The 13,655-nt window shown below is 41.0% G+C and overlaps 2 protein-coding genes and 1 long non-coding RNA gene across 3 annotated transcripts; 1 reads left to right on the top strand and 2 right to left on the bottom strand.

The window, feature by feature from the left end:
* Positions 1-261: 261 nt before the first annotated feature.
* Positions 262-4,052, top strand: crip1 (cysteine-rich protein 1). The gene is made up of 5 exons (XM_086275414.1): positions 262-438; positions 2,905-2,999; positions 3,189-3,246; positions 3,604-3,648; positions 3,798-4,052. The coding sequence occupies exons 1-4, from the start codon at positions 399-401 to the stop codon at positions 3,642-3,644; spliced, it is 234 nt and encodes a 77-aa protein (XP_086131540.1). The 5' UTR covers positions 262-398; the 3' UTR covers positions 3,645-3,648; positions 3,798-4,052.
* Positions 4,053-7,569: 3,517 nt separating this feature from the next.
* On the bottom strand, positions 7,570-9,067 carry LOC147306989 (uncharacterized). Its single transcript, XM_086275655.1, has 3 exons — positions 8,887-9,067; positions 8,331-8,705; positions 7,570-8,220 (listed from the first exon to the last, which is right to left on the bottom strand). The coding sequence occupies exons 1-3, from the start codon at positions 8,959-8,961 to the stop codon at positions 8,164-8,166; spliced, it is 507 nt and encodes a 168-aa protein (XP_086131781.1). The 5' UTR covers positions 8,962-9,067; the 3' UTR covers positions 7,570-8,163.
* Positions 9,068-10,075: 1,008 nt separating this feature from the next.
* Positions 10,076-12,718, bottom strand: LOC147306988 (uncharacterized). The gene is made up of 3 exons (XR_015126397.1): positions 12,583-12,718; positions 11,235-11,292; positions 10,076-10,202 (listed from the first exon to the last, which is right to left on the bottom strand). It is a non-coding gene; the product is annotated as an uncharacterized LOC147306988 (long non-coding RNA).
* Between the last annotated feature and the right edge of the window lie 937 nt (positions 12,719-13,655).

The raw sequence follows: 13,655 nt of genomic DNA, 5'->3' as shown, positions 1-13,655 counted from the left end.
AACTTTTGATCGATTTCATCATGTGACCTTGAAAAGAAGAAATGCTCAATTTGCAGCTCACAATCAGGGACAAAGCAAAACCGTGTTTTATAATAGTGCAAAAAGAAATGCACTTTATGTGTAGCAAGCTCATTCTTTAATTTCGGTTCCTCATGTCATGTGCTCTGCACGTACACGTCTCTTCAACACAACGTGGTTGAGGCCTCTCCCACTGCAGGAAAAAAAACACAGTCGAACTATTTCCTCTGCGCTATAAATGCAGCACGGAGCGCGGCAACATCTGCACTTTAGAGCAGGCGTGGTCAGTCAGAGCGAACAGGTGGGCCGGTGACAGCTGCAGGAAACTTTATCAAGACTTTGCTCTCTTCTCCAGACTATCACTCACAGCTGCAACAAAAATGCCGAAGTGCCCAAAGTGCGAGAAGGAAGTTTACTTCGGTAAGATCTGAGTTCTCTATTACAATTTTACTCGTGTACTAACACTGTGAGAAGCATCCGGGATTTTCTAGTTTTTAAAAACCGGTGGCTTTTTTGTACAAAGGACGAAACAGGAAACCAAGAGTCTGACAGACTGACTGAGACGCATGCCTTTCACTTGCATATTAGACGGGGGGGGAATAGTAAACCTGTATATAATGCTTTCCTGGTGTATATTAATAACCTGCTAATGTTTAGAAAATAAGAAATAGTGCATGTTTTGTATTTTTGGAAGAGTTTAGCGTTAAAAAAGCAGTTAAATTGCTCAAAAATACGCAATTTACAGGAAGTCAAAGTATGCACGAAGTAGGATGAATTATTAGATTATTGCTTACACCTGTGATGCATAATATTATCTATACTGAATACACTTAAGTTTTGACAATCACTAATAATAAATTAAGTGTAATCAGATAGTTACACAGATAAATAGCAGTTTTAACAGGTCACTGCACTCTGGAAGCTTTCTTGCTGTCAGACTACTTTAGAGTTTGAGGTCTTTGCTCCTGGTGGAAGTGGTTTGTCCTCCTTAATGAGGGATGAGTTCCGTGAATAATGACTAGACCAAGGAAACAGGTTTCTCCTCTGCTTAAATACACCTCCGTCTATCTTGTGAGAATGCTCTCAAAGCAGGGACCAGTTACAGCATCCGGGGAGGAAAAAGGGGGGCTCGCTCAGGTTTATTTGTGTCTTAATCCATTTACCACATTGTCTCCTGCTCAGTAGCGCAACAGATAAATCTTCTCTTGGGGAAGATGTATAGAAGCTGAGGCCAATGCAAAATACAAAGACGAGTCTTTGGACTGTCAGTCAGATGGATGGTCCGTGTGACTTTCCATTCTCCCTGCTCATGGATAAACTCTTCCCTCTTGGCCAATACAAGCAAACCAATTTGTTTTGGTCAGAACAAGCTAGTCAGACATGGCTTGTTTTTTTTCCTCTTTTTTTCCCCAGTGTAGGAAAAGAAAAAGTTTATATCCAGCCGAAGGAGAAGAAAGCTAGAACAAAGCTTTGCCTTCTTTGTGTGTGCTCACAATCTTCTCGTTGTCTTGAATTGTCTGCACAACCGTCTCACTCCTTTCCACATCAGTGTGCGATTGTCTTTATTGCACTTCACTCCCCTCGCATCTTCTTCGCAAGTTTAACATTGAGTCTTGTGTGTTTAATTTACCCACATATAACGGATATTTTTAATCAGCCAGAGCCTCGGCTAAGCAGCTAGTTATTTTTTTCTGGACAGAAATAAATGCGGGCTGTTATCTGCTTTCTCATCTAACTCGCTAAATAAGTGTACTTTTATAAACACGTGCAGAAAAAAGTTCTCATAACTCTAAGTGCTTAAAACTCCCTGTTTATTTCTCCTTTTTTAGCATAGCAGCCTGTCCTTGATAATTTGGGAAATTATTTGAAAGTAAAAGTGGGTGAGTCTCCCCTCCCATGGTACGTTTCTCCATTCAGATTTGCATGTTTGTGTATGCTGGACCTGCTCCAACGAGCTGCAGATTCAAAGCTGAGAGCGAACTTCGTTATTCTTCTGTCTGGCTCGCCTAATTTCACGTCATATTATGAGGTAAAATAAATACTGCAGCTGTCGCACAAAACAATGAGACTATCAGATTTATACGCGATCAAGGGAGCGTGAATGTGCATCATTATATTCTCCTACATCACTGTCAAGCCACTGTTTGCTCAGCGCATTGGTTTGTTATTTGAAGTTAAGCACGGTCATTGTTTCAGGGTCGGACTTTTTTGTCCACCGCATTCAGCTGAAAATTTTTCAATGAGTTGGCCTGAGAGAGAGGCTGACCCCACCCTGCATCCACCATCTGTTGCATAACCCCGTGCCACATCGGGCTATTCTTGGGAACTAAATAGGTCATTTCCTGACATTTTGACAGTTTCATTCTTTCGTGCATCCGCTGTCCTTTCTCACTTTTTAATTTTTAGAAAATCTGCAGAGGCTAATCTTGTCTTCAGTTACCCCTCTATGGCTCGGAGGTCTGCCTCGCTGAACCTGAGCAGTTTCTTGGCTGCAATTCGACCACATGTTAGCATGTGACTTGTCTTCTCCATACATGAAACATAGGTCTCTGCTGAGTACGGTTCCCTCCCACGTTTACAGTCCTTATGATGGATCTTTGTGCAGAACAGCCCTGACAATCTGATTAAAAACTGGCTATATCAGGGTTTATGAGGGACGCTTCTCAGGGACACTTCGGGCTTCGAGTACCACACCCAACTTTTAAACAGACACTGAATTAATATGTATACCTATTATTAATATACCCCATATGCGCCTCAGATTGTGACTGGCCCAGTAAGTTATCGTGGAAAGCTTCCGTGTCCTCTCCAGATGATACTATGTGTGTTTGTGGGGATAAGTTAGAGTCCGCTGTGATTACATTTGATTTTTTTTGTGCTTTGCAGCCGAGAAGGTGACATCACTGGGAAAGGACTGGCACAGGCCCTGCCTAAGATGTGAGAAGTGCAGCAAGACTCTTTCACCAGGCTCACACGCAGAGGTGAGATAGTCAAATCACATGAAAATATCCTGTAGTTTCACCTCCTGTGTGCACGGTTTTATCACATCTGCATAACGTTGAAGTGTTTTACTTTACTAAAACCACCTTCTAAATACACTCACAATGCAGACATGCACAGTAACAGCTTTACTGTTTCCAGATGGTTTGACACATGTTTGCCTCTTACAGCATGAAGGCAAGCCTTACTGTAACAAACCCTGCTACGCTGCTCTGTTCGGACCTAAAGGTAAGCGCATTCAGCTCGAATAATCCAGATTACACAATAACTGAACTCGCTCTGACCCCTCTCGAACAGCACAATCAAAAAACTATAAAAGACAGACGCAATCACCTTTGGTACTGAGACTCAGGAGCTGCGCCCTGATTGGGGATGATGTTTTGCATCTGTGTTGTGTAGACTAGAAATGGTCCTATCAGAGCACACTTATCAGCTGATCGCACATGCAGTAAAACATTTAAACGTCTCTTTAAACTCTCAAACCAAATGAAAGGATTTGCTCTGTCTTAGATTCCTGCAATGTTTAACAATTTAACCAATGTTTAATCACTTTTTTCTAAAAATCACTGTCTTTCTTCCTTCCAGGATTTGGACGCGGTGGAGCTGAGAGCCACACATATAAATAAATAGGTATTCACGTCCATCGTCCTTTCATTCATTTGCTTACATTTGCTCATCTCCTATAGTTTCCATGCCATTTTCATACACAAAGATAGTAAGCAAATCCCTTCTTGTACTTTGCTCCTTCTGACGTGTGTTTTTCTTGGCGTCTCTGTCAGGTTCAGGGGCCCTGCAGTGAAAATGTTGCCTGGAAACTACATGGAAGAAGCCAGCATGCTCAGAAGTCACAATCAAAACCAGCAAACAAACCTTGCTCTCGTTCAGACACATTTTGTGTGCGTGTTCTTTTATTTTATGAATTTGAACTCTGTCGTCTGATTTTTGCATTCCCATTATATGTTATGAAGTGACTGTCCTCTGGTCTCATCTTTTCATTAGGGCGGTCAGTCTGATTAAACACTTTTTAAAATTTGTGTCGCTTCTTTTGCTAGTTTTTTGCTCATTGACTCTCTGCAAACTTTAATTGATCCTATGCATGGAGATCTAACTAGCTGTTGGAAAATAAGGAGAACATATTGGAATAAAAGCCAGTAACAGCCAGATACAATACACAGCAGTAGTTATTGCGCGATGATAAACTTTTGTTTGGATTAGATGATCTTCATCAGCAGGCGGAGCTCAATTGTGATGAGCTTGTGTATTTTTCTTCGCACTTCTCACTCTAAATGATATCATTTTAAAAATGTGTGACAGAAAACACAACACGTGTGGGAACTTGATGCCATGAAAGGTCTATTTCTGGACCCACAAAACTTGCTAATCCACAGGATGACACATTAAAGAGAGATTTATTATCAACATTGTCCCAACCTATGAAGTAAAGCCTTACCCACAGCTAAAAATAAATGCCCAGTGCAGATGCACTGATTACCAGGTCAAGCCAAGAAGAATAACCCATCAGCCTCCTGTTTTTGTTCCGTTTTATGATAATGGAAGATAATGTGAGTTATGACTTCATCCCAGCAGCATTAATGTTTCCATTTTAGTAGCTGGCTTTTGAAAGGAATCGACACCTGAACCTTGACCAGGCCGCTGGTTAGATGGGCGGTTTGAGTCTTTGCAGCTCGCCGCAAATTTCCGCTTGGTTTCCAGAGTTTTGCCCTTGAAAAGCAGAGCAGCCACCATCGTCTCTCTCCCTCTGCCATCACAGCAGGACGGTTGCCGTGGCAACAGACACAAATAAGCCACAACAGATGAGCAGTGTGTCCGTCAGTCTGGCTGTCACCCTTTTTGTCTTAAACAAAGAGGCTCGCTGTCAGGGGAAAATCTCGAGCAAGGCCTCAGACACTCAGGCAGCTGATGAAGGCATGCAGAGGATGTTTGGCAATCAAGTCATTTATTTCTGCTTCTCCTCCAAACTGGCTGCGACATACGGTGTAAAAAAAAGCCTGTTCATACATGCTGAAGGTTCTGTCTAAGCACTTGTTATTTTCCGGTTAAACTGCATGATAATGCCGGTGAGACATTATCAGGGATTGATTGCAATCTAGTATGATATAAACATCTGTATTTCTATGAAGAAGACCAGCTGATAAATTCCCAGAAGTGCCACAATAAAATTTTTAGTTTTCAGAGTTGCCCCCTTCAGGGCATTAAAAGAAAATATGTTTTATGGAATTAGCTTTTCAAACCCAGAAGCTACAGTAGGCCGGTCTTTTATTTACAACAAATCTTTGCAACATTTAAAGACTACAGGGAGGTCGGTTTAGCACCTGTATCCCTCTACTATGAAGCCATGCTGTTGTAATAGATGATAAATGCAGTTTATCATTGTTGTGCTGAAATATGCAAAACCTTCCCTGAAAAAGATTTATCTGGATTCGAACATATGTTGCTCTAAAACCTGTGTATACCTTTTAGCACTGATGATGCCTTTCCAGATGTGCACAATTTGCTAGGCACCAATGCACCCTCATAACATGCATTACATCAGAGATGAAGAAGGCTGTTAAACAGGTGGACAATGATCTACAAAGAATTTCAAATGTCAATTCATCAGACCACAAAAAAATGGGTCTGTTTTTGGATCATGTTTATATTTGTCTTTCTCTCTTCATGATGGAGCTTTAACCTGCATTAGTGGACAGCAGAGTGAATTGTTTTCACAGACAGTGATTTCTGGAAGTGTTCCTGAGCCCATGCGGTGATTTCCATCACACTGTTATGGAATGCAGTGCCGCCTGAGGACTGGAAGCGTGCAGACATCCATTTTTCCCCACTACTGATTTGCAGCCCTGTACCTTGCGCACAGAGATTTCTCCAGACTCTCTCAATTTGTTGATGATATTATGCACCGTAGAGGATGAGACACTCAAAGTCTTCACAATTTTATGTTCAAGAACATGATTTTCCAGCCTTTTATTGATGGCACCCAACTTCTTTGAGACACGTAGCTGTCATCAACTTCAAAAGAAGCCAACATTTTTCTTAAAATATGGTTAATTTTCGCTGATTAAACATCTGATATGTTTTCTATGTTCTATTGTGAATAACATATGAGTTTATGAGATATGCAAATCGCAAGTAGCATTCTGTTTTTGATTACATTTTCCACCAAACTCGAATTAACAGATGTAAATTTGTTCTGAACCAGATGCCCGTATCAGTACCGGTTAAGAATTTCCCCCCAGTGCATCCGTTGTGCATACAGCAGTAAACATCCGCTATTACACAGTCAACATCCAGATCAAGGTCTTACACAAACAGATTGGCCAGTATTTCTAAAAGAAAATGGAACAGCTTTAAATCCATCAAAGATATCAATCAGTCAAGTAAAATAACATCTAGAAAAAAGGAAATCAGACATTATTAGAAACAATATTTAAACAAATCAATAAAAATATGAAGCACTTACAAGCCAGATATGCATCAGTAAAGTCCAATAATGATAATGAAGGTACAGTAGAAAAGAATTGATCAAAAGCTTAGGCAGAAACTTTTTATATTAATCAAGCAAATCTATTTAACACTTATGGATGTTTACAAATATAAAGCAGTGAAAAAGTGCTTAATTTCTGCATTGGAAAACTAAATGATCTGAATGGGGGGGAAAGAAAGTCGAAGCAGGTTCCCTGCTTTTGAATAACTTTATTTGGAAGTTACGAATAAGTAGGGTTACTTTTCTTTGAATTGGTATAGTGGGGTGCTGTGCATCTAAATGCCTCCTGTGATGATAATAATAGCTACCACTGTGGCTTCAAACATTTCCCTCTCAGCTTTCTGCACAGGAAATACCACATCTTTGTGGTTGTGATGCCCTCAGATGTTTGTGTGAAATCTGCAGCTTTAGTTAAGTTCATAGCTTCATGGTAAACAGCCTTTAGTGCCTGAAATGTGACCATAAGCACTGTCAAAAACAAAAGTACATGCATCAAACGCAGTCAGTGATGAGCACACTTATTCCTGGCTCCCAGCGGCACATACATGATTCATGTGGTTGAGGCCTAATTTATTAAAGTGCGAATAATTTTGCTGATCATAAAGAAAGCATAGTGCAGGCAGTACACATTCACTAATGATGACTTACACAGCACTTAAGGTGAAGGGCTTCCAGGGTTTTTTTTTCCCGTCACGGTGGAAACCAGGGTAATTTGCCAACACAGACCCGCTGTGTCAGCATGAAAAAGAAAATTAGACCCATGAACCTTTTAAAGACTGGAAAATAATTGTCTCACAGCTGTAATAACTCATGCACACACAGACCTGGGAATGCCGCTAGAAAGATGGACTAATTCTTGGAAAAGATCCAGTTGTTGTGAACGGGATCCGCAGCAGTTGACAGCATGAAAAGGAAGGATAAATAAAACATGTAAATAAAAATAAAACACATAAGTGCCATTCTTATAGTTTAATTTAAATTATCACTAAACATGAACAGCACATAAAATTAATTACAAGCTCCACAGCAGGTTCTAACTTCTAAATGTTTATTACAGTTTTTGCCCGTTGCCTGAACACATTTTGCAAAACTTTGCTCATTGTGCCAAAACCCTAAACACAAGTAAACATGACACAACACTGGGAAATATACCATTCACATCTGCACCAAATTGAAACTCTACTCTCAAAACCTAAACTCTGCTATCAAAACCTAACATTCCTTTGTCAAAATGTAACTCTGTTGACAAAATGACACATACTTGCATCATATGCAAACACTTACAGAGCAGGAGGAACACACTAGTCTACTTTATATAAAGCACTGCAGTCTTTGATTTCCATTGTTCATTCAGAAGGCATATTTTCAGGAGACACATTTGCAAACAACCAAAAAAGCAAATAGACCTACTCAATATTGTACATTGCAGTACCATGAATTCAGATAAAGCAAAAAAAACCAAAACAAAAAAAACCCCATAATACAGTAATAGAAAAAACACTATACTGTAAACAAAAAATCATGACAATTGTGCATACGTGGGCTCATGGATCCCGCCGTCTGTTGGGGTCTGGCCACAGGACCTCATCAACATCGCAAGCAATGTCTTCTCCCGCTGGGCACCGGGGAAAATATCCTCTTCCATGTCAAAACCATCCATGGATTGCTGTCACCTGAATGTCGCCGCAGGCCTGTTCCATTGCCTGCAGAAGAGGCATGCAGGCATGTAGTTGGCGGTCATATACACGCCATCTCCAAGCCGAAAAAAATTCCTCTATAGGGTTTAAAAATGGTGAGTAAGGGGCAAGCATACCACTTCAAGTTGACTTTGGTTGGAGAACCAGGCCTGGACCAGAGCAGCCCGATGGAAACTGACATTATCCCATATCACCACAAACCTGGGCTGATCTGGTCTGTTCTGTACAACTATATCATGGAGAGCATCTAGAAATGTGAGTATGTGTTGGCTATTGTATGGACCCAGTATTGCATGATGGTGCAGAAGCCCTCGAAGGCATATGGCGGCACATAATGTGATGTTTCCCCCGCGCTGCCCTGGGACGTGCACAATTGCCCTTTGGCCAATTACATTACGACCCCGTCGTCTTGTTTTGCTCAGGTCGAATCCAGCTTCATCAATGAAAATGTATTCATGAGGCTGTGCAGCTCCATCCATGGCCAAGATTCTCTGAAAAAAAGGGGAACATATCACTGTACTACAGTGCTACACATACAGCACCCTCACCCCATCACACAGGTACCTGTGTAGCTCTCAGAATGGATCCATGTGGTACTGATATGGTACATATTCAGCTGCTACTGGACTTCACCAATACTCTATTGTAAATGTAAGGGACAGTTACACGTACCCGTACATATTCAGCTCGAAGTCCTTTGACCCTGTCACTGTTCCTCTCGAATGGGACTCTGTAGAGCTGCTTCATGGTGATGCTGTGTTTACCCAAGATGCGTCTGATGGTGGTGATGCTCACATGGTCTATGTTGCTGAACACTCGCCTGTCTGCAAGTATTTTCCGTCGTAGCTGGTGGAGACGGATGGCGTTGTCTGCCCTCACTAGGTCCACAACAGCAAGTTCCTGCCGTTGTGTGAACAGGCGTTGGCGTCCTCCCCCAGAAGGTCTTCGAGTCATTCTAGAGAAATACAACCACATATTGTCATCGGTTTGCTTATTTTTCTTACAGTACTTCACTGTATATACTGTATCATCCACTGTACAACACTGTACTTCAATATAAGTAATCATGGTATGTTTCACAGAAACTACCACTTTGGCTGCAAAAGGAGCATTAGCACCCTGCAATACCCTGTACACTTGATATGGTAACTGTAGAACAGTACTATAAAACCATCTGAGTAGAGTAGAAGGCAGTGAGATGAAGACAGACCTGTTTTCTAGTCGGAATTTTCTTATTACAGATGCCACTGTGAAGCGGCTTAGATGTGGGTGGACTCTCTGCCCAGCTTCCCTCATAGTCAGGCCGTGGTTGATGACATGGTCCACCAAAGTTGCTCTTATATCATCAGAAATATGGGTCCGTGCATGGCCTCTTTGACCTCCTCCTCCTCTTCCTCTTGCTCTCCCTCCATCCATGCTTGCAAAGTTCTTGAATTGGCTAAACTGAGGGCTTTTTGTGGCTGGCTAATTGGTGTTCAGTTTTGCAAGTAAGTGCCTTCAGGTGTGTATTTGAGTGGTTGCAATTACCCGATGTGTTTTGTATTTTGGATACATGTGTTTTCCAAATGGCACCCTGAAATTTCATTTTTGAACGAAGTGTCTTATGTATGAAATAGAGTGTAGTATGCAGGACCATGTGTGTTGCATAAAGGAGTAAGTGTGTTGCATAATTGCAACCAGAGTGCAAAGCAGCACTTTTGTTTAAGGTATGGGTACATGTGTTTGGGGTATGGTAACAAAAGCTTCAAGTTGTGTTACTTTAGTCTAAGCATGGGTTTATAGTGTTCAAGCAACGAGCAAAAACTGTAAAATCTTCTTGAAATTTTATTGACTTTGGCGACCCCTGGTGGCAGTGCAAAACGCTGCACGCTGACCTTGTCCCTGTTTAAAAAGCTGGAGGCGGTTTGAAGGTCATTTTTTTATGATTGGTGGAGCACAAAATCAGCAGGTGAGGTCATGGCAAGGATCTGTAGCATCCTATCATCCACCTGAAAAAGCAGGAACAGATGACTGACAGCAAAAAGTGTAGCAACACTTTAATTGTGGTTGAAATCAAAGTGCAGAGGCAACAACATTAAAACAAGACATGACCAGAGATGTTTGTGCTAGAAATATCTGGAAACCTTAAAAATCATGATTCTTGTCATATCTGTAATAAACTTCATGTCTTTCTTCGTAATGTGTTGTTGAACTATGTTATTCTGGAGTTTGGCTCGGTTGTCTGAGTGAAATGTAAATAAAAACGGAAAAGCAGTGTCTTGCAGATCTCACAAACCCAGCATATCAAATGTTTAAACTGAAAAAATGTTGAATTTTAAGAAACATATAAGGTCATTATGAAACTGATGGAACAGGGCCATGTTTACCACAGCGTAGCATCCCCCTCTTCCCAACAGTCTGCAAACATCTGGGAACTGAAGAGACCAGCTGCTGGACTTTGGGGAGAGAAATATTGTCCTATTTTTGTTTTGATATAAGATTCTAGCTGCTCAACAGTCCTGGGTGTTCTTTGTTGTATTTTTCAGTTTGTGATGCTGTGACTGACAGGTCTGGACTGCAGGCAGTGCGGTTAAGCTTTCAGATTCTACTATGAAGCCATCCTGCTGCACAGGACAGTTTCCACTTTGCCTCAGTCCTTTTTAAATAAGATTTGGCCAAGAGAAGATGGCAGTGTTTCTGGGTCTTATTTACATATGGCTTCTTCTTTGCATGATAGAGCTTTTTTGGAATTTTGTACATTGGTTGACTAAATCCAGCCTCCGATTTCTAGAAGGGGGTTTAAAAAGGACAATGCGTGAGAGCACCGAGGGACAGGAGGGATATTTTACATCCTTCAGTTTAACAGTGAATCTGTATCAGATGTGTGAAGCTATGGAAGTCCTAATCTGGAGCGCACCAGTTTATACATTAGGCCTATGCCTCTGGCAGCACGCTAATATTCCTCCAACATTACATCAGTTTTTCCTACAGGACTGGTCTGCTAAGAAATTAGAAGGTGTGTTTGTGAAAATGTTCCTTACACCCGCACCGGCCTGTGAACACGTGGTAGAATGTCCAGCCTGCCATCAGCTGCTAAACCTGTTAGTGGGATTTTTTAAAAGACAAAAAATTAGAACAGGAAATCAACTGTATACTTTTCACTCACTTAAAAACTGACCCTCGCAGGTAATTAGTAATAACTGTTAGGAGTTTAAAAGAGTTGTTCACTTTTTCCCCTCCGTTAGAAAGAGGGATTTCTCTTGCTGTAATGGCAGTAATTCAGTCAAGGTTAGCAATTTTCAACAAAGCAATTTTCCTAATTGCTTCCAAGTTTAAATATGATACTGCAAAGATGGCTAAAAATGACTATTGTTTAAATCATAGGAGAAAAAACCATCCTGCAAAAGGAGCTCAAAGGAGCTAAGATAATTATCGAGCCCTTTAGGCCTCTGATTATTTAACCACAGCAATATGAGATTTGGAAATAACCTTTGATTGAACTGCTTACAACTAATCTCTGTGTAAACAGATGGAAAATACCACTTTCATATTTGTCCAGCTACAGCCAGCAGTCAGTTTGTATAGCTCAGCATAAAAACTGAGGCCTTCAACTTCAAACATGCACCACAACAGGAAGTCCCCTGCTTCAAACTCCATTTGGTGTATAAGTGAGGAAGCTAGCTTCATTTCCACAACGAAAAGGCTATTTCAACACTTTTAATGTATTGTTAATCTTCATTGTTTTTCACTTAAGTCTCTCTGTTTAAGCCCCGTGATAGACTCACAACCTGTCTATGCTAGCAGCTAAGATGCTAAATTTGATAAGTCTAAAAAATATATGGATTTTTTTTTTGAAAGGTGTTCCCATCATTTTCTTCCTCTACCTCATCTAGAAAAAAAATCTGCTGTTATTTAAAATGATTTAATTTAACTTCTTTGAGGTGTGTTGCAGTCGCAGTATTGCTTTGGACATAGCTAGGCTAGCAGTTTCCCCGGGTTTACAGTCTTCATGCTAAGCTATGCTAAACAGCTCCTGATTGTAATTTAACAAATTAGCGTATTTCCCAAAATATTGAGCCGCTGTTTTCAAAGATCAATTTTCAAGCTTCCCAAATCCTCTAAAAGTATTAAAAGGTTGACTAAATGTGGAGCAGACATTCTTGCATTTTTAATGGCTTTAGTAGTACGCAGTAGCAGCAGCAGTAGCAGCACGGTGGGGAGAGGCTGCACTACTTAAAAAGCCAAAAGACTTCTTGCCTTTTTTCTTTTTACCAGCATTTCAAGGAAGGTCAAGAAAAATTTGACCTTGAGTGAAATAAACAGCAAACTATTGTTTGTTATTAGCCTTATTAATGCCACCTAATTTTACTAATTTTTTTATGTGGTCACCTGCAAACACTCCAGTTGGACAGTATCACAATCCTCCACAATCCCATTATCATTTTTGAACTGGCTTTGGCAAAATAAAATCCGGTGTGGGGAGTTTGTAAAATGAGTCTTGCACAAATCGGGTAAATCGGGGTCATCTCTATCCCCGGTGAGGATCCCAAAGCAGCCTGTTGGCTGTATATGTTAATTTAGAAGTTCAGTTTTCCTTTGAAAGACTGTGTAGCAGGAGAATAGCTGGAACAGCTATTGTGAGAAGAATCTGGTCCTTACTTCTGTTACTGATTATTGATGGCTTTCTCAGATACTCTCCCAGTCTTCATCTACACCTCTTTCACCCCTTGATCCCTTTCTTTCTACCCTTCCCCTCTTAATTTCTTTTTTCCATCCTGCCGCCTCTCCTATTTTTGTCTTCCCGCCTTCACCCTCCTCCTTCCCCTGGTACATTATTCCTCTCTTCCCTCTATCCGCCCTCTCATCTTGTTTACAGGGATTGGGCTGGAGTTGATTAGTGCTGCTGGATGTATCTGTTACCGCTGCAGTGCTCTGTCTCAGCAGATGTGTATAAATAGACCCTCTGGCGTTGTAATTGCTAATAAGGATCCAGTGTGTGTATGTATGTGCAGAAACGATGAACCGCTGCCATGAACGCTTGTATGGGAGCCAGCTCCCCAAAAACCACACAGAGAGGGGATAAGTCGGCCTCTCCAAGCCCACGAGAAAGCCTCTGCTCTGAGGTAGTTAATGAGACGGGAAGGCCTCCGAGCCTGGGCTTGGATGTTTGGGAAAATAATAAAAAATCTTGTTTTTTTCCATGTGTTTAAGCCAAATGAACGAGTTTAGCAAGCATTCCTCTCTGTTAATATGGCTTCAGGTAGTTTCAGTAACAAGGGCCTCCTTATAAGAATGAAATTCAACTGTATTTTAGTCTGTTTCACACTCTTTGCACCCTCCCCTCCCTCTGTTTAGGAACGACTTGAGAAAATAAACCATTTGCAACTGTGGTGAAACAATGCCATTAATCATTTACAACAATAAACGGGGATTGGAATAAAAGGCCACGGATGTGGTTCTGT

This window comes from Aulonocara sp. 'chitande type north' Nkhata Bay, linkage group LG19, assembly GCF_057382095.1.
Source record: "Aulonocara sp. 'chitande type north' Nkhata Bay isolate Kocher_YH1m ecotype deep benthic linkage group LG19, A_spYH_male_GT1.1, whole genome shotgun sequence".
Taxonomy (NCBI): domain Eukaryota; kingdom Metazoa; phylum Chordata; class Actinopteri; order Cichliformes; family Cichlidae; genus Aulonocara; species Aulonocara sp. 'chitande type north' Nkhata Bay.
The sequence above is the reverse complement of the archived record's forward strand: the minus strand, read 5'-3'. Positions and strand labels throughout refer to the sequence as shown.